This window comes from Portunus trituberculatus, chromosome 15 (genome assembly GCF_017591435.1).
Source record: "Portunus trituberculatus isolate SZX2019 chromosome 15, ASM1759143v1, whole genome shotgun sequence".
Lineage (NCBI taxonomy): Eukaryota > Metazoa > Arthropoda > Malacostraca > Decapoda > Portunidae > Portunus > Portunus trituberculatus.
The window spans coordinates 892,935-920,434 of record NC_059269.1 but is presented as its reverse complement, the minus strand read 5'-3'; the positions used below and the strand labels follow the sequence as shown (position 1 = coordinate 920,434).

The 27,500-nt window shown below is 39.8% G+C and overlaps 1 protein-coding gene across 1 annotated transcript in view; it reads right to left on the bottom strand.

Annotated features, from left to right (window-relative positions):
- LOC123503943 (structural maintenance of chromosomes protein 2-like) overlaps positions 1-27,500 on the bottom strand; it is a 230,003-nt gene that overhangs the window by 61,101 nt on the left and 141,402 nt on the right. Inside the window, exon 26 of the mRNA XM_045254068.1 lies at positions 3,013-3,213. Coding sequence (XP_045110003.1) covers positions 3,013-3,213 — 201 coding nt within the window. The remainder of the gene's footprint in view (positions 1-3,012; positions 3,214-27,500) is intronic.

Genomic DNA, 27,500 nt, shown 5'->3' with positions numbered 1-27,500 from the left:
TTGCATAAATTGAGAAATCCCTGTACAGGTAATTCATATTACTACCATTCTAGTGGTATGTGTTGTGCATCATAATGAAACTTGCTCCAGATGAAAGCAACCTCTCAGTAACTCAGCCGTGCACTGTCACCCAGGTCAGCTGCTCCCCTATATCCTTTCCCCTATATCCTTCCACACAACATTAATTCCAAAACTATCTTAGGATTCATTATTACTATTATTATAGTCAGCATCATTATCATTACTAACTCGAGTTTCCGTACATTTCAAAGCATATTATCGAGTTTTCAACCAATCATTGTTTATGGTCATTCAGGTAAGTTAAAGGTTATACTGTTATATTATTTACAACTATGTAGGAATATGAAACACAAGCTTGTTTTTGTTGTTGATTAGGGCCACAAACGCGAAGAACTGCAGGTTGCCGAGAGGGGTGCACGCCTGAGGCAGCCATGAGGGTGGGCAGGTCGAATGTTGTGACGCCCAGGGCGGACAGCTGGGAGCGTAGTGCAGTGCGGTGGGAGTAGAAGCGTGGGCAGCGGAGCAGGAAATGCAATAGGGATCAGCAGACAGGCGCAGACGGTGCAAGTGAGCTGTGAGTGTCGTGTGGCCCAGGTGAAGGCTCCGGAGTTGTTACTGTTGTGATGGGTGCGCGAGCCCTCAAGGTCGTCAACCTCCCCGTTGTCATGGTAACGGGCTTCCCATTTTCTTCTTCACTTCCTCACACACAGCTGCTGCCTCCCTTCTCATGTCTTTTAATTATGTCCTCTTTTTCTTGTAGCGTAATGGTTTTCCTTTTCTTAGCATCACTGTTGTCACTAAGGAGTTTTCTCTTTGGTGCCATTGAGCAAGATACTAAGAACTTGAGTCAGTAAATGCAGAAGTAGGATAACACTTGCCAGGGGAACTGAGGCAGGGTGTTATTGTATTCAAGCGTGAGGCGGGCAGTGTGGCGGGTAACCACTGGTGACGCCTGGTGGCCAACAATAACAATAAATCCCGCGCTTTACAATTTATAAATTTTCAATTTTTTTAATCTTAAATTGCTTTATAGTGGACTGACGTAACTACGAGTTTGCTGTAACTCGAGACCGACGTAACCCGGGACTTTACTGTATTTTCTTTTATAACCCACCTATGATGTACTCAAAATTTTTCCAAAACAGTTGATTTGCACATACCCAATAAAAATATATTGAAAAACATACATTATGTGAAAATTTCAGGTAATTCGGTACATAATTATAATTATTAGAAATATTAAAAAATGCAAATTACACATATTCACATTTTCAAGGGCAATATTATTATTTTAATTGTGCAAAAATAAATAAATAAATATATATAATATAAACATTCGTATATTCACATTTCCAAGAGGAGAAAAGAACTTGATGGGCTTGAGGGGAGTGGGGGGAGGGGGGTTTACATCTCGTTGGGGTTGCCCGGATCATCTTGACCGGCTCCCCCCTGAGCATGTATCTGCTTATGAGCTCTGAATAAGTTGGCGTAAAACTGCTCATATCCAGACTTTATGAACTTGCAGAGGTACTTTATATCTTTTATTTTAGCTGGCTTTAGTTTAAACCCATTTAATGAGCAAATCAACAGGTGTTAGTGTTACTCCGCGAGAACTTTAAAGTGACTCACTCACCCACGAGGGCTGGTGGCGCTGATTGGCTGAGGCGGAGTGTCTGTCACCCACGCGCCCTGCCATTGGCTGTCAGGTTACGTCCCTTCCCTACATCGCCCAAGACTTGATAACCAAATATTTCCTGAATCAACACGTGATCTCACACCCTATTGTAAGGGGTATAGAGGTGGCTTTAGTGTAAAATCATGTCCCTATGAGTTGAAGGGAGGCCTCTAGTGGCAGAAGCCACTACTAACTCTGAACCGCCAAATTTTGGGTTATGTCCCTTCTCTACACGCCGCCTCATATAGAATGGCCGATTTTTTAAAAGATAAAATGGGATTTCACAATTTATTGTGTAAAAATATTTAGATTCCATTGATAAACTGTGTAAAAATGAATGGATGATAACTAAGCCATGAAAAAAAATTACATCACTGTACTTGCTTGCAGAGCAAATGAGTGCAGGCTCAGGATATCGTAAAAGCAAAACAACTGATCATATAGCAGCACTAAAGTAATAAAAAATATTATTGCAAAAGTGAAATATCATATAACAGTGAATTGTAAATTGGGCAATACCTGCACTTCAGAAATCATTCCATAAATTTCCACATGTGCAAACATAACTGATAGGTTTTATTATTTTGGTTTTTCACTTAAGTTTGTTGCTAGAATATGGTAATTAGATAGAAATAAGCTAACTTGGCACCTGTAAGACAAATTCTAAAGTTTTATATGTAGGAGAGGAGAAAAAAAGTGAGATGTAAGCTAAAAACTCAACATCCTAATAACTTGAGCATGGAAATGTATTGTACTGTCCTTTCCACTTCCACCTTCCCCTCTTAGCATTGCCATTATGTAAATTTCCTGTTCTGATCCATCCTACCTGATTTGACTTGTATCCAAGGCACCTCACTTTCACTGTTTGATCTGCTGCAGTCTCTGACGAGACAGCCAGACGTTACCCTACGGAACGAGCTCAGAGCTCATTATTTCCGATCTTCGGATAGGCCTGAGACCAGGCACACAACACACACCGGGACAACAAGGTCACAACTCCTCAATTTACATCCCGTACCTACTCACTGTTAGGTGAACAGGGGCTACACGTGAAAGGAGACACACCCAAATATCTCCACCCGGCCGGGGAATTGAACCCCAGTCATCTGGCTTGTGAAGCCAGCGCTCTAACCACTGAGCTACCGGGAGGGTGATGGAGTGGTTGGCAGGATTTTTTTCAATACACATTGGAGATTGCTGTTCACAGCAGGCAATTCCCACACTGGCAATGCTAAATAAGGAATGTATTTGTGAAGGATACTGTACACTCACCCCTTACTGTTTGATTGTGTTGTCATGACCCATCCCTCACTCACCTGTTCCTCAGCCTTTCCCAGCATGTTCATGGCTCTCATGTTAACATTCTTGGACAACTTTGTCTTGGCCTCCTCCAGTCGAGTTATCCTGCGTCCTGCCTCCACAGGATCATTAGCGCTGAAATCATACCCAGTGTTTGGCTTGCCAAAGAACTTGCGGTCCTCAGCAATCCACTCGTGAGCACTGAGCAGCTGTTTAACCTGCATGGTTAAGTGAAGGTGTAAAGAGCACGGCTATATAAGGATTGGATTGAAGATAATGCCCATGATGAGGGCACCAGCTAAGATAAATAAAAATAAGACTTAAGATTTAAATTCAAGAAAGAGAATGGCTTCAATAAGTTTGGATAAACAGTAGGGCTGGTAAAGGGTTAGGATAAGGATCAGAGCCGGGAAAAAAGAAGATAATGAATGGAATGAAAACTCAGATATATACATAGCAGACAGGCAGAGAGAAGACATGTCTGTCTTGCCAGGTACACATTCCCTAGAAAAGGACTTTAAAAGAATTTACCTAGTTTTCTCAATGGAGACAAGAGATAAACAAAAGACTTCATATACTGACTTTGTAGATGAACTAAAACTCTATAAACTAAACACACTACAAAGAGATTTAAGAATTAAAATCAAAATTTCGACAAGAGAAAAGAGAAAATGAACTATATGAACTACTTATACAACAAAATCAGAAAGAAGTGATTATGGTCAAATTTGTCATCACATGTGGACACAATGAAAAGAAGAAAAAATGCAACAAAAATCAGAGATGAAATAATACAAGCAAATAATAAATACTCTTGAAGAAAAGTAGATATGGTAAAAGAAAAAGTTAAAGAATTTTAAGTTGATATGCTAGAAAAATTGAAGCGAAGCAATAAAACATAAATGTACAAGAAATATTAAACATGAAACAAAGGAAGTAATCAGGAAGAAAGTGGACGTGACGGAAGAAAATACTCCCAATATAATAACAATTGACAAAGCAGATATGACGCTAAGAGTGGAAGAAGATCTTGAGCACCACTTCTTAGAAAATTAGAAAAAATGCTATTAAAGTTTGTTGACATTCAAAATGCTACACATTTTCAACCAATAAAGATATCCTGATGTTTTTTCAAATGTAGAAGAAAAACATCTGTCTATCTCAGACTAACTCATTGAGTGATAATCTGAATAATATAGAAAAAACAATGCAAATAGTGGGGGAGAGATGGTATCCCTTCCTGTGTGAAGCAGGTGCGAACTGGCCATAGGGACACCAGGAGTATTCTCCGTGCACTGGGCTAAGATTGGCCTGCTGGCCTGCGTCTCTCTCTCTGTTAATTTTTGTTTATTTTTTTTTTAACTCTTTTCTAGGTCAGACAGGCAGGCCAGGCCAATCAGAGGCAACTCAGGCCAGTAATACGTTTGAAGGGCAAAATTATTGGTTCATTTTGATTAACACTCACCCCAAGTTACTATCAACCACAAAGAGCATGAGGAGGGAGGGTGTGGGACCTGTACTGTAGTGTCGTATGTGAGTACATGTGTGTAGCAACTATACATGCATGAATACACACATAAATGCTCACATGCATACATACATATTTACATACATACATGCATACATATTGTACCTGCAACATATAGTTCATGGTATAGCAGAGAAAAGTAGGAGTGGGTGGGCGGGGAGGCCAGAAAAAGTTGCTGCAACATTGTAAAATCTCTAAGCCTGAGACACACGAGACGCAGCAGAGGAAGGACGATACCGTCGCTCCCGAGAATCAGCTGATCTTCACTACCTTTGTTTGGGTTTGCAGTGGCCTGGACGATAAGTGTGGACTCATTTTTTTTCATGAATACAGTGTTAAATAATAATGAGTGAGAAAGATATTCCATCTAAATGCAGGTATGTGACAAGGAAAGAATGAAAGCTGATGATGACAATGTTGGTGAGGGAGGAGGAGAATTTGAAGGCTTTGATACGGCACAAACTTCACTATTTGATAGAGTCTTAACTATCGAACGAAATTAGATAAATTGATAAAGGAGAGTATGGGAATGAAAGAGAATGAAGAACAGGATAAAGAGCTCCAGAAATTGAAAGAAAGGATAAAAGAGTGGAAGAAAACGAAACTAGGCTAAGAACCGAAAATGAAGAATTAAAAGTCCAAATAGCGAACTATAAGAAATTGATGGAAGAAGGACTCGGTAAAGCCGAAAGAAAAGAAAAGCTAAAAGATCTAGTTAACAAAGAAGAAGAAAGAGTACAAGACGTGATTAAAAAGAAGTACAAGCATGGAGAATCCAAGATAAGAAAGACAAGGAATCATTTCAAGAAGTATTTCAAGAACAGTTAAAAGAAAGAGATGAAAATATGACAAGCAAAATGATAGGAGTCCTCAAGAAAAAAGAAAATTTAGTAAGAGAAATTGCGGAAAAAAAGAAGAGTGTAATTATTTTTGGACTGAAAGAAAAAAATGTTAAATATAGACCAAGAAGGGAAAAAAGACGAAATGAAATCAGTAAAAGACCTACTAAAACATCTGAATGACGAGGATAGACAGAACTTAGAAGAGGAAGTAGAAGAAATCCATAGAATGGGACCATATCAAGAAGGAACAGTGAGACACAATGAACTGGTGGCAAAAGCAAGAGAAAAAAATAATGAAAGGTCAGAGGAGAAGAAGGCATTTTTTTGGAGAATTATAGGAGACAGGATAAGGAAATGGTATATAAAAGAGAAAGAAGAGAAAAGAATGGAGCAAGTTTAACTAAAAAAGAACAAGAGATTAAAAATGATGTATACAAACATAGATGGGATTTTATCTAGTAAATTAGAATTAAGAGATTACATAAAGAAAGAAGAACCAGATATTGTATGCCTGGTGGAAACAAAGTTAAATGAGGCAATAAAAATAGACATAGATAAAAGGTATAATATATGGAGGAGAGACAGAGTGGGTAAAGGAGGAGGAGTCATGATGATGTTAAGGAAGGAGATAGTGGTAAATCAAGTGGAGTTTGGGAAGGAAAATCAGAAATACTGTATGTTAAGATGCATATTAACAAAAAGGAGTTAACAATCATTGGAACATATGTGCCACCAAAACAAACTCATGGACTAACCAAGAATATAGAGACATGATAGATGACACAATAAGGAGTCTTACAAGAATCATTAAGGAAAGGAGAAAAGTGATATTGGTAGGAGATTTCAACTGTAAGGAGGTAGACTGGGAAAATTATGAAAGTGGTATGGGGAAGATGCCTGGGAGATAGATTCCTGAACCTAATGATAGATAATTTGATGGTCCAAAGAGTAAAGGAAAACACAAGATTCAGAGGAAACGATGAGCCGGCAAGATTAGACCTAGTTTTACAAGGGATATACCAATTAACGATGATATAAGATACAAGTGCCCATTGGGAAAGAGTGACCATGTAATATTAGAGATGGATATAGAAGAAGGAAAGGAAGATAGAGATGAATCATACAAAGGAGACCGATTAAATTACAGAAAGGCTGATATTGAGAATCTCAAGAACTATTTTAAAACGTAAACTGGGAGGAGATGGAAAACTCATTAACGGTTCAAGAGAAATATAACTTATTTTTGGAAATATACAAAACTGGGGTCAGGAATATGTTCCAAATATAGACCTAAAGAAGAAGGAAAGAAAGATTGGTTTAATGCAAGATGTGCTAGGGCAAAGGAGAAACGAGATGGAGCATGGAAAAGGTGGAGAAGAAACAGAAATCCAGAAAATAAGGAAAACTTCAAAACAGCAAGAAATGAATATGCTAAGGTGAGAAAGGAAGAAGAAAAGAACTATGAAAAGGACATTGTCGAAAAATGTAAGGAACAACCAAAATTGTTCTACAGATTCATAAATGGAAAAATAAGACAAAAAGAAACAATAGAAAGGTTAAAAGGAGAAAACGGAATGGTGGAAGACCCAAAAGTATGGCAGAACTGTTAAATAGTAAATTTCATGAGGTCTTTACTAAGGAATCCAAATTTGAAAGACCACAGGGTAATAGAGACTGTCTATATGAAAGAGATTAAAGTAACCAAGCTTGAAATAAAAAGTTGATGACGGAATTGGATGAGGAAAAGGCAATGGGACCGGATGAAGTCTCAGGCAGAATACTGAAAGAATGTAGGGAAGAACTAGCAAGTCCAATATACAACATCATAAAATGCTCAATAGAAAATGGAACAGTGCCAGTGGAGTGGAAAAGAGCTGAGGTGGTTCCCATATATAAGAGCGGAAGGAAGGAAGAACCTTTAAATTACAGGCCGGTATCACTAACTAGTGTAATATGCAAGATGTGTGAAAAAGTAATAAAGAAGCAATGGATCGAGTTTCTTGAAGACAACAAAATATTATCAAATAGCCAATTTGGTTTTAGAAAAGGTCGGTCATGTGTGACAAATTTATTGAGTTTCTACTCTAGAATAGTTGATAAAGTACAAGAGAGAGAGGATGGGTTGACTGTATTTATTTAGATCTAAAAAAGGCTTTTGATAAAGTGCCACATGAAAGATTACTATGGAAGTTAGAGGAGAAGGGTGGCTTAAAAGGAAGCACATTGAGATGGATGAAGAATTACTTAAGGGGGAGAGAAATAAGGACGATAGTTAAAGATATGAAGTCCAAGTGGAGAACAGTAGACAGCGGAGTGCCACAGGGGTCAGTATTGGCACCAATACTTTTTCTCGTATATATAAATGACATGCCAGAGGGAGTGAACAGCTACATAAATCTGTTTGTGGACGATGCGAAACTGTGCAGAGTCATTAAACAAAAAGAGGATTGTGAAATACTACAGGAAGACTTAAACAAGATCTGGAAATGGAGCAAAAAATGGGAGATGGAATTCAATGTGGACAAAAGCCATGTCATGGAAATGGGAAAAGTGAAAGACGACCAGTGGGAATCTATAAGATGGGAGATGGAGTAGAACTAGAAAAAGTAAAAAGGAAAAGGACTTGGGAGTGACAATGGAAGAAAATAATCAACCGGTTAGCCATATTGATAGAATTTTCAGAGAGACGTATAATTTGCTAAGGAATATTGGAGTAGCATTTCACTATATGGACAAGGAAATGATGAAGAAATTGATAAGTACTAAAATAAGACCTAGATTGGAATATGCAGGAGTTGTGTGGACTCCCATAAAAGAAACACATAAGAAAATTAGAGACTACAAAAATGGCTACAAGAATGGTTCCAGAATTTAAAGGGATGGCATATGAGGAGAGACTAAAGGCAATGGATCTACCAACCTTGGAGCAGAGAAGAGAGAGAGGATCTGATACAAGTTTATAAATTGATTAACGGAATGGATGAAGTGGATAATGAGAAACTGATCCTGAGAGAAGAATATGACTTTAGAAGCACAAGATCGCATAGTAAGAAACTAAGGAAGGGACGATGTCTGAGAGATGTTAAAAAATTTAGTTTCCCGCAAAGATGTGTTGAGACTTGGAACAGTTGAGTGAGGAAGTGGTATCAGCAAAGAGTGTACATAGTTTTAAAGAAAAATTGGATAAGTGTAGATATGGAGACGGGACCACACGAGCATAAAGCCCAGGCCCTGTAAAACTACAACTAGGTAAATACACAATAGAAAGGTTAAAAGGAGAGAACGGGATGGTGGAAGACCCAAAAAGTATGGCAGAACTAATAAATAAAAAATTCCAGGAGGTCTTTACTAAAGAATCCAAATTTGAGAGGCCACAGGGCAATAGAGAGACAATCCATATGAAAGAGATTAAAGTAACCAAGCTTGAAATAAAAGAGTTAATGAAGGAACTGGATGAAAAGAAGGCAATGGGACCGGATGAAGTCTCAGGCAGAATACTGAAAGAATGTAGGGAAGAACTAGCAAGTCCTATATACAATAAAATGCTCAATAGAAAATGGAACAGTGCCAGTAGAATGGAAAAGAACCTTTAAATTACAGACCGGTATCACTAACTAGCGTAATATGCAAGATGTGTGAAAGAATAATAAAGAAACAATGGATCGAGTTCCTTGAAGACAACAAATTAATATCAAATAGCCAATTTGGTTTTAGAAAAGGACGGTCTTGTGTAACTAATTTATTGAGTTTCTATTCTAGAATAGTTGATAGAGTACAAAGAGAGAGGATGGGTTGACTGCATCTATTTGATTTAAAAAGGCGTTTGACAAAGTGCCACACGCAAAATTACTGTGGAAGTTAGAGGAAAAGGGTGGCTTAAAAGGAAGCACATTGAGATGGATAGAAAATTATTTGAGGGGGAGAGAAATAAGGACGGTAGTTAAAGATATGAAGTCCAAGTGGAGAGCAGTAGAAAGCGGAGTGCCACAGGGGTCAGTATTGGCACCAGTACTTTTCCTCATTTATATTAACGACATGCCAGGAGTGAACAGCTACATAAATTTGTTTGCGGATGATACGAAACTGTGCAGAGTTATAAAGCAAAAGGAGGATTGTGAAATACTGCAAGAAGACCTAAATAAGATCTGGGAATGGAGTAAGGAGTGGGAAATGGAATTCAATGTGAACAAAAGCCATGTCATGGAAATGGGAAAGAGTGAAACACGACCTGTGGGAATCTATAAGATGGGAGATGGAGTAGAACTGGAGAAAGTCAAAAAGGAAAAGGACTTAGGAGTGACGATGGAAGAAAACAATCAACCAGTAAGCCATATTGATAGAATTTTAGAGAAACATATAATTTGCTGAGGAATATTGGAGTAGCATTTCACTACATGGACAAAGAAATGATGAAGAAATTGATAAATACTATAATAAGACCCAGATTGGAATATGCAGGAGTAGTGTGGACCCCTCATAAAAAGAAACACATAAGGAAATTGGAGGCTACAAAAATGGCTAGAAGAATGGTCCCAGAACTTGAAGGGATGACATATGAGGAGAGACTAAAGGCTATGGATCTACCAACCTTGGAACAAAGAAGGAGAGAAGAGACCTGATACAAGTCTATAAATTGATCAACGGAATGGACCAAGTGGATAATGAGAAACTGATCCTGAGAGAAGAATATGACACCAAGCACAAGATCGCATAGTAAAAAGCTGAGAAAGGAAGATGTCTGAGAGATATTAAAAATATAGTTTCCAGAGATGTATTGAGACATGGAACAGTTTAGATGAAGAAGTAGTGTCTGCAACGAGTGTACACACTTTTAAAGTAAGATTGGATAAGTGTAGATATGGAGACGGGGCCACACGAGCATAAAGCCCAGGCCCTGTAAAACTACAACTAGGTAAATACAGAGGTCGAGGAAAGACTGGCCGTTGACAATCAGCTGATCACTACATACCGATTGTACAGTTTTACAGTGGCCTGGGCAGGTAGTGGACTCATTTTTTCATGCAATCAATTATTAAGGAATGATGAGTGAAAAAAAGATTCCATCAAAATACAGACATGAGATTAGAGAAGGAATGAAAGCTGATGATGACTATGCTGGTGAGGGAGAGCGTGTATTCGAAGGCTTCGATACGACGACTACTTCACTACTAAAGAGAGTGTTAAATATTGAATATAAACTAGATAAATTGATAAAGGAGAATATGGAAATGAAAGTGAATGAAGAACAGGATAAAGAGTTTATAAAACTGAGAAAGGATAAAAAAAGTGGAAGAAAATGAAGCTAGGCTAAGAGTGGAAAACAAAGAACTGAAAAAGGAAGTAGCTAACAACAAAAAAGCAGATGGAAGAAGGACTCGGTAAAGCCGAGAAAGAAAAAGAGAAGCTGAAAGATCTAGTAAACAAGGAAGAGGAAAGAGTACAGAACGTGATTAAAAAAGAAGTACAAGCATGGAGAGTCCAAGATAAGAAAGAAGGCTGATTTTTAGGAGGTGATTAAAGAACAACTTAAAGAAAAAGAAGAAAATATGACAAGCAAAATGATAGGAGTCCTCAAGACAAGAAAATTTAGTTAGAGAAATTGCAGAAAAAAAGAAGTGTAGTCGTATTTAGAATAAAAGAAAAAAATATAAAATATAGACCAAGAAGCGAAAAAAGAAGAAATGAAATCAGTCAAAGACCTACTGAAGAATCTAAATGATGAAGATAGGCAGAACTTGGAAGAGGAAGTAGAAGAAATAAACAGAATGGGACCATATCAAGAAGGAAAAACGAGACTAATTAAAATACTACTAAAATCACAAGCAGCAACAGAAGAAATATTATATAGAACAACAAAACTTAGAGAAACAGAAGACTGCAAGGATATCTATATAAAGAAAAATAGAAATGAGCAAGAAAGGAAGAGATACAATGAACTGGCAGTAGCAGTAAGGGAAAAGAATAATGAAAGGTCAGAAGAGGAGAAGAAGGCATTTTTTTGAAGAATTCTAGGAGACAGGATAAAGAAATGGTATATAAACGAGAAGGAAGAGAAAAAAGTGGAACAAGTTTAACTAAAAATGATAAAGCAAAAGACTAAAAATGATGTATACGAACATAGATAGGGTTTTATCAAGTAAACTAAAATTAAGAGATTACATAAAGAAAGAAAATCCAGATATTGTATGCCTGGCTGAAACAAAACTAAGTAAGGCAATCAAAATAGACTTGGATAATAGGTATAATGTATGGAGAAGAGACAGAGTGGGTAAAGGAGGAGGAGGAGTCATGATTATGTTAAGGAAGGAGATAGTGATAAACGAAATGGAATTTTGGAAGGAAAAGCAGAAGTATTGTATATTAAGATGCATATTAATAAAAAAGAGTTAACAATCATTGTAACATATGTGCCACCAAAAACAAATTCATGACCAATCAAGAATATAAAGACATGATAGATGACACAATAAGGAGTCTAACGAGAATCAATGAAGAAAGGAGAAAAGTGATATTAGTAGGAGATTTCAACTGTAAAGAAGTGGACTGGGAAAATTATGAAAGTGGTATGGGGGAAGAAGCCTGGGGAGAAAGATTCTTGAACCTAGTGATAGACAATATGATGGACCAGAGAGTAAAGGAATGCACAAGATTCAGAGGAAACGACGAGCTGGCAAGATTGGACCTAGTTTTTACAAGGGGTATACAAATGAATGATGATATAAGTGCCCATTGGGAAAGAGTGACCATGCAATATTAGAAATAGATATAGAAGAGGAAAAGGAAGATAGAGACGATACATACAAAGGAAACCGATTAAATTACAGAAAGGCTGATATTGAGAATCTCAAGAACTATTTTAAAAATGTAGACTGGGAGGAGATGGAAAACTCAGAGACAATGCAAGACAAATATAACTTATTTTTGGAAATATACAAAACAGGAGTCAGGAATATGTCCCAAATATAGACCTAAAGAAGAAGGAAAGAAAGATTGGTTTAATGCAAGGTGTGCTAGGGCAAAGGAGAAAAGAGATGGAGCATGGAAAAGGTGGAGGAGAAATAGAAATCCAGCAAATAAGGAAAACTTCAAGGCAGCGAGAAATGAATATGTTAAGGTGAGGAAGGAAGAGGAAAAGAACTTGAAAAGACATTGTCGAAAAATGTAAGGAGCAACCAAAATTGTTCTATAGATTCATAAATGGAAAAATTAGGCAAAAGAAACAATAGAAAGGTTAAAAGGAGAGAACGGGATGGTGGAAGACCCAAAAGTATGGCAGAACTATTAAATAAAAATTCCAGGAGGTCTTTACTAAGGAATCCAAATTTGAGAGGCCACAGAGTAATAGAGACAATCTATATGAAAGAGATTAAAGTAACCAAGCTTGAAATAAAAGAGTTAATGAAGGAACTGGATGAAGAGAAGGCAATGGGACCAGATGAAGTCTCAGGCAGAATACTGAAAGAATGTAGGGAAGAACTAGCAAGTCCTATATACAACATCATAAAATGCTCAATAGAAAATGGAACAGTACCAGTAGAATGGAAAAGAGCTGAGGTGGTTCCCATATATAAGAGCGGAAGGAAGGAAGAACCTTTAAATTACAGACCGGTATCACTAACTAGTGTAATATGCAAGATGTGTGAAAGAATAATAAAGAAACAATGGATCGAATTCCTTGAAGACAACAAATTAATATCAAATAGCCAATTTGGTTTTAGAAAAAGACGGTCTTGTGTAACTAATTTATTGAGTTTCTATTCTAGAATAGTTGATAGAGTACAAGAGAGAGATGGGTTGACTGTATTTATTTGGATTTAAAAAAGGCATTTGACAAAGTGCCACATGCAAGATTACTGTGGAAGTTAGAGAAGGGTGGCTTAAAAGGAAGCACATTGAGATGGATAGAAAATTATTTGAGGGGGAGAGAAATAAGGACGGTAGTTAAAGATATGAAGTCCAAGTGGAGAGCAGTAGAAAGCGGAGTGCCACAGAGGTCAGAATTGGCACCAATACTTTTCCTCATTTATATAAACGACATGCCAGAAGGAGTGAACAGCTACATAAATCTGTTTGCAGATGATACGAAACTGTGCAGAGGTATAAAGCAAAAGGAGGATTGTGAAATACTGCAAGACCTAAATAAGATCTGGGAATGGAGTAAGAAGTGGGAAATGGAATTCAATGTGAACAAAAGCCATGTCATGGAAATGGGAAAGAGTGAAAGACAACCTGTGGGAATCTATAAGATGGGAGATGGAGTAGAACTGGAGAAAGTCAAAAAGGAAAATGACTAAGGAGTGACGATGGAAGAAAACAATCAACCAGTAAGCCATATTGATAGAATTTTTAGAGAAACATATAATTTGCTAAGGAATATTGGAGTAGCATTTGACTACATGGACAAAGAAATGATGAAGAAATTGATAAGTACTATAATAAGACCCAGATTGGAATATGCAGGAGTAGTGTGGACCAGTGTTGCCACTCTAGATTTTCAGAAAACACAAGATTGTCCCTCTGAAAAAGACTAGATTGACTGAAAAACAACTAGATCTCCATAACTTCTTCCCGTTCTTCCCACACTAATCCATACTGCATGACATATGAGGCTTTTGTTTTTTATAGTCATTTTCTTGGCAGTTTCACAGTCAGGAAACATCTTTTTCATTAACTCAACCAAATGGTCTGCCTGGGAAAATGCTATTCCATGTTCTGCCATATATCCACACAACAATAATTCTGCATTGTTAACTTTATCTTCGGTCTTCCACTGATTTCTTTAAGAAATGCTGAATATTCACACACTTTTCTTTGATTCATAGTTTTTATATGCTTTGAGGTAACTTTGTGGCTTAACAAACCAGCTTTGTTAGGATTCCTTAGCTTGGATTCACAGACTACACAATGAACAACATTCTTATCTTTGGGGTCTAGCTTGATCCAGTCTTTTTAATTCAGGGTCAGTTAACCAGTCCTGATTAAATGACTGGCTGTACCACAACCGGTTTCTTTTTGTGAGTTTATCTCCACTGGAGCTTGCTGTAGGAGACTCACTCATTGTTGTCACTTATCACTATGCCTGTTTAAGACCACGATCTTCACCAAACTGAGGGAAGTTGGAATAAGAACCCAGTTCAGCTCTCGCCCGGTACTTGCTACGATGGACTCACATACTGACTACTGAAGGAATGAGGACGATCTCACTGTTCTTCATTAGAAAAAACGAGGAGTATGAGATTCATATAAGGGTATACTTAGGTAGACGTAATTAGTAAGCAAAAAACATGAAACATTATCACATTTTTTCCTTTGAATGAAAACTACAAGATTTGTTGGATTTTTAGGAAAAAACTACAAGACTACAAGGTCGAAGATAAAAATACTAGATCTAGTAGGAAAAAACAAGGAGTGGCAACTCTGGTGTGGACCCCTCATAAAAAGAAACACATAAGGAAATTGGAGGGGCTACAAAAAATTGCTACAAGAATGGTTCCAGAATTTGAAGGGATGACATATGAGGAGAGACTAAAGGCTATGGATCTACCAACCCTGGAACAAAGAAGGGAGAGAGGAGACCTGATACAAGTTTATAAATTGATCAACGGAATGGATCAAGTGGATAATGAGAAACTGATCCTGAGAGAAGAATATGACATCCGAAGCAGAAGATCGCATAGTAAAAAGCTGAGAAAGGAAGATGTCTGAGATATTAAAAATATAGTTTCCCACAGAGATGTATTGAGATGTGGAACAGTTTAAATGCAGAAGTAGTGTCTCGAGTGTGCATACTTTTAAAGTAAGATTGGATAAGTGTAGATATGGAGCGGGACAAGGAAGAGGCCCTGTCTGAGAGAGAGAGAGAGAAAGGCCTTCAGTGTGGAAGGAGTAGTTCCGTACACAAAAGAGCTCAGGACGGACCCAAAAACTACAGACCCATATCCCTGTTGTCAGTGGTGGGTAAAGTGTTTGAGAGGGTCGTGGCAGAGGTGGTGTGTAGCCATCTCAAGGACAATGCCCTCCTCTCAGACCAACAGTTTGGGTTCAGACCTGGAAGGTCAACCTCCGACCTAATGATGCTTCTCACCAGGCATTGGCAGGACGCCCTCGACGACGGCAAGGACACTATAGTGGTTGCTTTGGACATAGCAGGAGCTTTTGATAAAGTATGGCACAACGGATTACTAGAAAAGCTTCGTGCTAAAGGCATCCAGGGTGGCTTGCTACGACTCTTGGGAAATTACCTGCAGGACAGAAGCCTCAAGGTGGTTGTCAACGGGCAAACATCTGAGTCCCTGCCTGTGGAGGCATCAGTGCCACAGGGTTCAATTCTTGGCCCACTCCTGTGGAATATCTACGTGGATGATCTTCTCCAGCTACTGCCAGGAGTCATGGCCTATGCTGATGACTGCACCCTCTCCTATACCTATCCACGCCAGGACAGTGGGCGGGCTGCTGAGGCCATCAATCAGCAGCTACGAGTGATAAAGGAGTGGGGTGCTCGCTGGCAAGTGACATTCGCGCCGGAGAAGACACAAGCAATGGTTGTCTCTCGGTCCCCAGCCGCCATGGCAGCAATGGCAGGAAAGTTGTCTTTTGGCGCTGCTGCTCTCCCACTCCAAGATGACGTCAAGATACTTGGAGTGGAGGTGGATCGAGGGCTGAGGTTTGACAGGCATGTCAAAACCATTGCCAAGAAAGCCTCTCACAGGATCTCCGCTCTCAGAAGGATCGCCAGTTTCCTCGACAGGAAGGGAGACTGCTGCTGTACAAGGCACAGGTGCGGCCCCACCTTGAATACGCAGCTCTCTCCTGGATGTCCTGTGCCGCCACACACAGAAGGAGACTGGACAGCATCCAACGCCGCGCCATACGGCTAGTAGATGCTGCACTACCACCTCACCCAGAGCCTGAGCGTCCCTTGATTCACTGGAACACCGCAGAGACGTGGCGGCGATCGTAGTGTTCCATAAGGCACAGGTGCAAAGAGTGCCACATCTGGCAGGGCTGCGTCATCCTCTAAGAGTCACCGCACGGAGCACGAGAACGGTGCTCAATGGTGGTGACGCCGTAGAGGTGCCGCGATCCCACGGGTGTCAGCATCAACGCACCTTCGCAGGACGCGTCTCCAGGATGTGGAACTTGTTCACGGCCGCGGTGCCTCACGTCCAGGAGATGAACACTCACAGTGTCAAACTGATGGCACATAAGTGGAGACAGACACTGCCAACTCCTCTGACACTCTTTGTGACGTGACACTCAGTGTAGTGCAGTGCGTGAATAGTGCTAGTGAAGTGAAACGAATAGTGCTCCATTTGCATGCTGACCATCTTGTATATTATCTATTTTTAAGTCTTGTAAATATTGTAGAGAAATAGATTGTAGTACCCTTAGAATAGGTAGCACACGACAGTGCGCCTTTGGGTACATGTTCCTTTGTATTAAGTTTTGTTTAAATAAAAAAAAAAAAAAAAGAGAGAGAGAGAGAGAGAGAGAGAGAGAGAGAGAGAGAGAGAGAGAGAGAGAGAGAGAATCAAGTAGTGGTTACAGTAAAATTTGCCCTATTATAAGTAACTTTACTTTTTCAATATTTAGAGGTATACTATTTCTTTTTTGGTTGAGCACATGCCCCTCAAAATGTGTGTGCACACTACTCTCAATATGTTTGAAAACTGAAAACAGGAATATATATATATATATATATATATATATATATATATATATATATATATATATATATATATATATATATGTATTGATGTGTATTTGCCAGAGTTACTAATATACCTTTTTTTTTTCCCCCATATTTTGCTTCAAAATACTTGTTTGTTCAAAACCTCCACAGCTGAGTCTGACCTGAAAATGTCCATGTGACATTAGGGTGAGTGTTGTAGAAGAACAGGAAGAACCAGTATTAAACCATGACCAAGAAGAAGATCTCGCAAATGAAGATAATATAACAGAGGAAGAATTGGATGATCCAATCTCAAAAATGAAAAATGAAGTCTCCAGGTTGTGATGGACTAGTAATAGAACTAATAAAACAAGGACACCTTCTGAAGATGAAAATCTTAAAAGTTACGAATAAAATATGGATAAGAGGAAGTATTCCAGAAGAATGGGGAAAAACAATAATAGTACCTACATACAAAGGAAAAGGAGAGAAAGGAAACTGCAGGAATTATCGAGGGATCTCACTGATAAACCACATCACAAAAGTTTACGAAAGAATCCTGGAAAAGAGAGCCAGAGAGATCATGGAAAACAAACTTGGAGAGGAACAGTATGGGTATAGAAGAAATGGAAGTACTACAGATCTTATATTTGCGTTAAGGATGATAATAGAAAAGTCATGGGAATTTAACAGACCAGCTTATGTAGCCTTTATAGACCTACAGAAAGCATTTGACTCGGTACCAAGAGAACAACTATAGCAGTGTTTGGAAGAGAAGTATGAAATAAAAGGTCAGTTGAAGAAAGCAATAATGAGCCTCTATACGCCTTGGCAATGTAATATGAGAACAGGATACAAGAACGACAAGTGGTTTAATGTAAGATCAGGAGTAAAGCAGGGTAGTGTCATATCACCTCTTCTCTTTATTGCATACATGGATGATATAATGAGGTGTTATAGAAGAGGATATAGACAAATAGGAGAAGGGAATACGATGATCTATGCTGATGATATAGCTGTATGGAGTGATAATAGACAAGATCTGGAAAGAGCACTATTGAGATGGAATGAAGTACTGACAAATGCAGGTTTAATGATGAATGCGGAAAAAAACGAAATCATGACAGTCAGTAGAAGGAAAGACGACGTTGTGGTAGATATACAGGGGAGAACAGTGAAAAATGTCAAAGAAGTCAAATACTTTGGGTATATTTTCATCAAAGGGAAACAATAAACAAGAAAACTGAAAGAATAACACAATATACTAAAAGAACAGGAGCATTATAACCACAACTCAAAGATGTACATATACCTCTAACAGCCAAGAAAATCATATTTGAAAGTGTTCTGACTCTAACTTTGACATATGGTTCCAAAACATGGAAAACAGACAAGGAGAGGAGCAGACTACAAGCAGCAGAGATGAGAGTTTTAAGACTAATCACAGGAAAGACGAGAAGAGACAAAGTCAGAAACAAAAAAATAAGAGATGTTGTCACACCGCAGAGAAAAATAGACGCAGCTCAGTTGAGGTGGTTAGGACATCTTGAGCGGATGGAGGAGGGAAGAATTGCCAAAAGAAGATGGGAATGGATACCAAATGGTAACAGACCGAGGGGAAGACCTAGGAAAAGATGGAGAGATGCAGTAGAAGAAACATTGGATAAATATGACATGCCACAAATAGAAGAACTTAGAAGACAAGGAACTTTTCAAGACAGACGAGAATGGATGAGGAGGCTGGCCCCACTGACAGAGAATCATCTCTAACTGGGAGCTGAAGTAAGAAGTAAGTAAGAAGTAAGAGGCCTTTTCTTCTTCAATTCCTTGTTTTTGTTCTGCGTGAGATGTGGTGGGCTGTGGTGTGACGGTGGTGAGGGTGGTGGTGGTTGGTGACGTGAGGATGTGTACTGAAGCATTTGAGGTGTCAGGTTCAACACACTCTTTTTATTCTTCAAGCTTCCATACTCATATTCCAGGTGTCCTTCCTCTGCTTACTCCTCTTAGACACCCGTCCCATGGTTGGCAGTAGGTGAAAAGCAGGATGCAGTAAATAAATTACGTTCTGTTTAGCAGAGTGAAAGGCGGGTAGCAAGAGACGTAGCGACAACCTCTTTCTCTGATAGCTTTCCCCCTAATGAGTCTCGCTGGTGCCTTGGTTGACGCCACTCATGGACTTTCAGTGTTGCCTTATCATGTCCACCAAAAAGAGTTAAGATTTTTGCCTTTTTATTGTAGTTTTTGAGAGAGAGAGAGAGAGAGAGAGAGAGAGAGAGAGAGAGAGAGAGAGAGAGAGAGAGAGAGATTCTGATGTAAACAAACGCACATGGTTGAGTATGGGACCTTTAAATGGCATTCAAACGAAAACCAATGCGCAAAATAATAGCTGATGTGTATACCTACCACATATTTTTTACACAAAAAACATTATTTTTCATATTTTTTTCGGTCTCTAAACCAGACGCCCCCCTTAAACTTGGGGGAAGCTTTGTTGCTGCCCTCTGTATTCTCTCTAGTTTCCTTATGTTTCATTTTGTTCAGTGACCATACTGTACCTCCATATTCTGATTTTGGGCATATTAGAGTTAAGTTTTTTCTTTTTTTTCCATATCTTCATCTATGTAAGTGAATGCCACCTTTAGATTTATCAAAAGTTCAAAGGCATATCCTGTAATTCTATTTATATGCTTTTCTGGTGACAAGTTATCCACAATGGTTACTCCTAGGTCTTTTTCTTCAGACATTTTTTAAATTTCTTCATTCCCCATTGAGTAAACTCCCTTGAGCCATCTTTTGCTCATTCCAAATTCTAATACTCTGCACTTTTTTGTATTAAATTCCATTTCTCATGTGAGTGACCATTCTGCTATTTTATCCAAGTCTTGTTGTAGTGCCTCACAATCTTCTTTTCTATTCACTCTCCTCATTAATTTAGCATAATCTGCAAACAGACTGAAATAACTGTCTACATTTTCTGGTATATCATTCACATATACCACAAACATTATTGGTGCTAATACTGACCCCATGCAGAACTCCACATAAAACTTTTCCAGGCCAATTTTTTTTTTTTTATCTCATAATTGTTCTCATTTCTTTCTTTTAGAAAGTCAGCCATCCATTTCAGAAGTCCTCCCTTTAGTCCTCCATTTTGTTCAAGTTTCCACAGTAACCTTTTGTGTGGGACCTTGTCAAATGCCTTCTTTAGATCAAGGTATATGCAGTTCACCCAGCCATCTCTTTCTTGCATACTGTCTACCTGTCAAAATACCTTTTTCCTCCAGATATTCCATCCATTTTTTCTTTATTATCTTTTCACATATTTTTGCTATTACACTGGTCAGTGACACTGGTCTGTAGTTTAATGGATCCTACTTATTTTCCCCTTTGAATATGGGCACAATATCCTCTTTTTCCAATCTGTTGGTACTTTACCCTCTGTTAGGGAACTCATAATGATGTTGTGGACTTAGAGTGTTAACTTGTGACTGCATTTCTGTACAATCCAGTTTGACACTCCATCGAGACCTGAGGCTTTCCTTACATTTTGTTCTTCCATTATTTTCCTTATTTCTTCTACTGACACTTGTATTTCATGAACACCATCAGTTAATTCCACAGGTGTTTGACATTGGAAGTCACTTTCTCTGGTGAAGACTGACTGGAAGCAGTTGTTCATCACTCCCGCCATATCTTCTGGGTCTTCGTACATTTCATTATTGTATTTTACTTTGTTTATTTCTCCTTTGTGTTTCAGCTTGTCATTTACATATCTGTAAAAAAATTTTGACTGTTCTTTACATTTGTCCACTATATTCTTCTTGTAGTTTTTCTGTTCCATTCTTCAAATCTTGATGCACTTGTTTTTTTTCTCCGGGCATAGTCTAACCAATGACCTTATCTTCTCTTTCTTTTCCATCAGTTCCAGGCTTTTTTTTCTTTCAGTCCTTGCTAACTCACATCTTCTGTTAAACCACTTCTTGTGCCTAGGGTTGTCTATTTTCTTGAATAGCACATGTCTCATTCCTTCATTATACTTCTCCATTAAAATATTCCACTTGTCTTCAGTTTTCTCCGATATGTTCAGTCCAGTCTACTTGTTCAAAGTATTTCCTTAATTCTGCAAAGTTAGTTTTACTGTAATTGTACCCTCTGTTTTTATAGTCTTCGTTCGCAATATCTTCCAGTTCTTCTTTCAGCCTAAATTCAAGTAATACATGGTCACTTTTACCATGTGGACTCTTATATTCCAAGTTATTGGGTATCTCTGGTTCTTTAGTAAATAATAAGTCCAATCATGATGGTTCTTCATTTGCTCTATATCTTGTACTGTCCTTCACCAACTGAGTTAAAGTGGTGTCACACTAGCACTTTTTCCGTCGATTAATGCGACTTCCGTCTATTTTTCAACGTTCCGCATGAACTTATCGCATGAATTTGTCAGACGATAGGGATCGTTTCCGTCTGCAAATTTTCCACCTTTGTTTACATACCAAGACCAAGACCACAACCTGCTTCTACGTGCATTGGTTCTACCACTAACCATGAATGCATCCATGCACGTTTTTTGGCTTGTTTAGCTCGTCTAAGTTTCGTAATACACAGTATTACGTTCAGAGCAGCGTATCTTTGCCGCAGCGTGGCCTCCATATTTGTTTATATTGTGTTGGCGGGAAGTGATGACGGAAAGTGACGACGAAACACCGTTCGTGTATGACAGGCCGTAGCCAAAATATTGTCGATTTTCTGAAAAACGACGGAAAAGGTAGACGAAAAAAGTGCTAGTGTGACACCGCCTTTAGGTAAACAATTTAGATTTAGAGAAAAAAGATCATGTGTTACAAATCAACTTAGTTTTATTTTATACAAGAGTAGTAGATGTGATGCATGAGAGAAATGAATGGGTGGATGCTGCAGGGTGGACCTCCCAAATCTGGAGTTCTGTAAATTGGCATCTCCTATAATCCAGCATAATTTCAATTTGCAGAAAAAAATGTAAGTTTGCTGGAACACCACAATGACGTGGTGGCGCTCATTTGTATTTTTGTTCTATTTTTTACCTGTACGTATTGTTTGCTTGTCTTGATGGAAAACAAAACTTGTATTCCTTTACTATTTGTTTTAATCTATAACCTTCTGCATGCATATTTACTTGTACAGCTAACATATATTAAAACAATGTTACACTTATAATGCAGGCTGTTTTAGGGTGCTTACTTATGGATCACCTGTAGTGAGTTTTCTGTAATCTGGCAAGCTCAGCTCTGACAGTATTTATCTGGATGAAGAGGGAAAAAAAAAAAAAAAAAAAAAAAAAAAAAAAGGATTCCACACAAGGACCTACAGTAGAAACTTGAACGTGTAGGAGGGCAAAAGGCAAAATAATAATTTGGATACAAGACAATTAGAAGGAGAGATAAATGAAGACTATAGACCAAGATTATAGTCCTCTTTAAAGCTTGAGCTAGGTTAGAAATGAAGTACCATAGAGATCTGTTTTAGCACCAATTAATTATCTTTCAGCCTTACATAAATAACATGCAAAAGATTATATAGCCATATCAACCCACCAAGTGTTTCTCACATCACATGATGTGCTTGCGTTGGGTACAGCCAGACATCACATGACATTTTACAAATATACAGTTTTTCTGCTAACTATTTGTCTTGCATGGGCAGTAGTTTGTTTCCTGGGAGCATCTGGCATGTTTCCTTACAAGGTTTAGGAATTCTGGGTACTCTCCAGTTGCTAGAGCTGTCCTTATACTCATGGTGAGTAGACACTGCTGCTACCTACATATACTCAACATGGTACCACATGCTAGTATGATTCTAAGAACCATGAACACTACACAACATGAAAATAGAAATGCAAGGAAAAAAAATATAGTAGAAAAATGGAATAAAATGCAGGCATGTTCACTGTGCAGCTCATGAGATTGCCAAAGGGTGAGTTTATGTTATACGTATGATTTTATTTTGGAAATTAGTTTATTCGGATCATACATATAGTTTTATGGAATAAGCTAATGATTTCATGTAAAATATGGAGGAAGACTACATGTGAAGCTCATCAGAAGGAAAAGGAGCAGATGTGGCAACAGCGGGTTGGAGAATTCCAGGTCTGGCAGTCTAATGTAGGGATTTAAAATGGTGCACTGATCCCTTTAAATGTTTTCATTGTGTTTCGTATTTGATTTTGGGTTTTTTGGGCTAAGAAAAAAAAAAAAAAAAAAAAAAAAAAAAAAAAAAAAAAAAAAAAATTTCCTGTAACCTCTACGGGGGTGTACCATATACATAGCACTTAATGGGTTAATATATTTACTGGCAGATACACAGCCAAGAGGATTGCAAGGAGCTGCAAAGAAATTAGGATACAATTTAAGCTTGGAGCATGGAGTTATATCAACAAAGATTTCTAAAGTTTGTCTTAGACTTGTGGTATCTTACTTCAGAATTCTGATATCTTGGTCTTGATGTGCTAAGATGAACTCTCAAGCCTCAATATGAAATGGTGAAAGACCAAAACAGTAAATTCTTCCATTTTTCAATTTGGAGTTAACAAGGCAATCTTTTATTTTTTTTTTTTTTATGAAATAACAAAATTAAAAATCTATCACAGAGTTTGTAAGAATACGATTATAAATTTGTGTATGCGTAGGAGCAAATTCCATCAAGCATGAGGTGGAGAGTACTATGCCTCAGTGTTTACCTCCTTGAACCCTTCTCCTCCTCACTAAGCAGTGCTTCATTTTCTACCCTTTTTTCTTTAGTACTCATAAGAACAAAAGAAAGGAGGGAAGCTGCAAGAGGCCGCCAGGCCTATACGAGGCAGTCCCAGTGTGCTTAATCTACCTAATTCCGTCTATCTTCCCCATCCATGAATTTATCTAACCTTCTTTTAAAGCTCCCTATTGACTCAGCCCTGACTACATGCCCACTGAGACTGTTCCAGTCATCAACCACTCTGCTTGAAAACCAGTTCCTTCCCATTTCCTTCCTAAATCTGAATTTTTCAAGTTTAAACCCATTATTTCTGGTTCTGTCCCCGCTACTGATCCTAAGAACTACATTCATGTCCCCTTTGTTAAAACCCTTATACCACTTAAATACTTCTATCAAGTCTCCTCTTAACCTACGTCTCTAAGGAATGCAGACTGAGTTTTTTCAGTCTCTCTTCATAGGGTATATCCCTCATTCCCTGTATCCTTCTAGTCATCCTCCTTTGCACTGACTCCAATAGAGCAATGTCCTTCCTGTAATGTGGGGACCAGAATTGTACCACATAGTCAAGATGTGGCCTGACCAGCGCCAAGTATAATTTTAGTATTACTTTGGGACTCCTGCTTTTAACACTTCTAAAGATGAAGCCTAATACTCTATTCGCCTTATTTCTGGTCTCGATACATTGCTTCCTTGTACCAAGATCAGAGCTAACTATGACTCCTAAATCTTTCTCATACTTGGAACTTCCTAGTGTTACGTTATCTATTGTGTACCTATTGTTTGGGTTATCTCTACCCAAGCTCAGCACTCTGCACTTGTTAATATTGAACTGCATTAGCCATCTATCTGTCCCTTCTTTCATCTTATCCAAGTCAGCCTGCAAATCCTTGGCATCCGAATCAGACCTAATTAATCTACCTATCTTTGTGTTGTCTACAAATTTACTGATATCATTATTAATTCCACTATCCAAGTCATTGATATATATAAGAAATAATAATGGCCCTAAAACTGAGCCCTGTGGCACCCCACTAACTACTACCCATTTGGAATTCGAACCATTAATTACTACCCTTTGTCACCTGCCGTCTAACCACGCCTTAATCCAGCCTAATAATCTACCCTCTATATCGTGTGCTTTAACCTTTTTTAAGAGCCTCTGGTGAGGTACTTTGTCAAAGGCTTTACTGAAATCTAAGTATAGAATGTCATAACTATCACCTTTATCTGCCGCCTCATAAACCTTGCTATAAAAGCTCAACACGTTGGTAAGACACGACTTCCCCTTCGTAAATCCATGTTGTGAGTGATTTATCAAGCCGTGTTTGTCTAGGTGTTCCCTAATGTTTTTCACTATTATTGATTCCATTAGTTTACCCACAAGTGAAGTTAAGCTGACTTGTATAAAGATGATGAGCCCTAAAGCCAAGAGGGCCAATACAGGAAACCCAACTGGACCAATGGTGAGACTTTACTTCCTCAGTATTATGAACAAAAATGTTGGCTGAGAGAGAGAGAGAGAGAGAGAGAGAGAGAGAGAGAGAGAGAGAGAGAGAGAGAGAGAGAGAGAGAGAGAGAGAGAGAGAGAGAGAGAGAGAGAGAGAGAGAGAGAGAGAGAGAGAGAGAGAGAGAGAGAGAGAGAGAGAGAGAGATGACATGCATGACCTGCAGAACTTCGTCACCTTCCCCACACACAGGTCTAGATCGTCCCTGGATCCGGTGGTGACAGATCTCCCAGCCCACACTGTCCGGTGCTCACCGCAAGATTTCGTGGGCACCTCAGATCATGTGGCTGTGCTCACCAAGCTCCACTTCCGCAAACCACGTGAGGAGTGCCACACTCGCACCCTCTGGAAGTGGGAGGCTGCCAACTGGGGAGCACTTTGAGCCGCTCTGAGAGGGTGGGACTAGCAGAGTGTGCTGCAAGGAGACACCGATTTGCAGGCGAGGCGGTTCACCGACACTCTCCACTCTCTGCAGGCACGCTGGGTGCCGCACTCACAGTACAAATACAAGGCTTCTGATCAGCCCTGGTTTGGACCTGAGTGTCGCACTGCCTCTAACGCCAAGTACCGTGCATGGCAAGCCTACAAGAGGCACCCCACAGCGCGGAACAGGCGAAGGCATAGAGAGGCGACCCAGCATATGAGGGACACTCAGGAGTGGGCTACTGGAAGGTGGCGAGAGAACCTCAAGGGAAAACTGAAAGGCGGCCAAGTGGGGACAAAAAGGTGGTGGAGTATAGTTAAAGAACAAAAGGGACGACGCAGTCACTACCATCCCTCTCTCGTGCGGGGGACGGCAGCATGGCTCATACTGCCCAGGACAAGGCAAACGTATTGGCAAAACACTTTGCCGGAAAAATGTGCATCCCCAACCTTGAAAAAGCTCCTCCCACTCTCCCAGAAATAGTGCAGGACAAAATAGTGACAGTAAAAACAAATTAAATAGAGGTGAGGAAGGTACTGCTGAACCTGGACAAAAAAAAGGCTGTGGGGCCAGACAAAATCAGCCCCCGACTGCTTCGCCAGTGTGCTAGTGAACTGGCCCACCCACTTGCCGTACTATTCAATCAGTGCTTTCAGACCAGTACGTGGCCACAAATATGGAAAACCAGCAGTGTTGTGCCAGTGCATAAAAAATGTGATAAAAGTGTCCCAAAAAACTATCGCCCTGTTTCCCTGCTGCCTGTACTGAGTAAGGTGATGGAGACCGTCGTGGGCTCGCGAATCGCTGAGCATCTCGAGCGGCACCACCTTATCTGTAAAAGGCAGTTCGGCTTCAGGCAGGGTCGATCAGCGGCTGACCTGCACCTGCTGCTAACAACAGACCTCAGCGCTGCCCTGGATCAAGGCAAGGCCACTGCCGTCGTGGCGCTGGACATTGAGGGCGCTTTTGACCGGGTGTGGCATGCAGCTCTGGTCAACAAACTACGTGCTGCAGGAGTAAACGGGGCCCTCTTGTCACTCCTCAGTGACTACCTGAGTGACAGGTACCTGAGAGTGACTGTTGGAGGGCAAGAGTCTGAGGTGCAGCCTGTCAAAGCAGGTGTCCCTCAGGGGAGCTGCCTCGGCCCTCTACTATGGAACCTGTATATAAATGACCTGCTGCACCTCCTCCCAAACACCAGGGCTTACGCAGACGACATCACGCTGACCCATAGCTTCAGCTCCGGGGAAGAAGCCGCTGCGATGTCCCGACTCAGCAACACGATGAGACAAATCACAGCCTGGGGCAGTGCATGGCAAGTGAGATTCGCCCCACAAAAGACAAAGCTGCTCGTTGCCTCCAGGTCGAGGCCAGCCCTGCAACTTGACTTCAGTGGGGAAACACTAACGCCGCAGGACGAGGTGGAGGTGCTGGGGGCCCCCTACGACTGCGAACTGACCTTCAGGACGCACATTGAGCGGCTTGCCAGAGAGGCATCGGGGAAGCTGGCCTCTCTGAGGAGGATATCGTGGCTCCTGGACAGCGAGGGACTAGAGCTGCTGTATAAAGCTCAAGTTAGATCCTCGCTGGAGTACGCTTGCCTAGCGTGGGGAGGCGCGGCCCGCACGCACCTTGCTCTCTTAAATAAAGTGCAGGAGAGGGCGGCGCGACTCATTAAAGGTAATAACACCGGCCAGGACCCATGCCTCCACACTCTTCAACACCAGAGGGACGTGGCGGGAATCACCGTTATGTATAAGGTGCACGTGTGTCACGTGAGCCATCTAGAGGCGCTCCGGCAGCCATCCC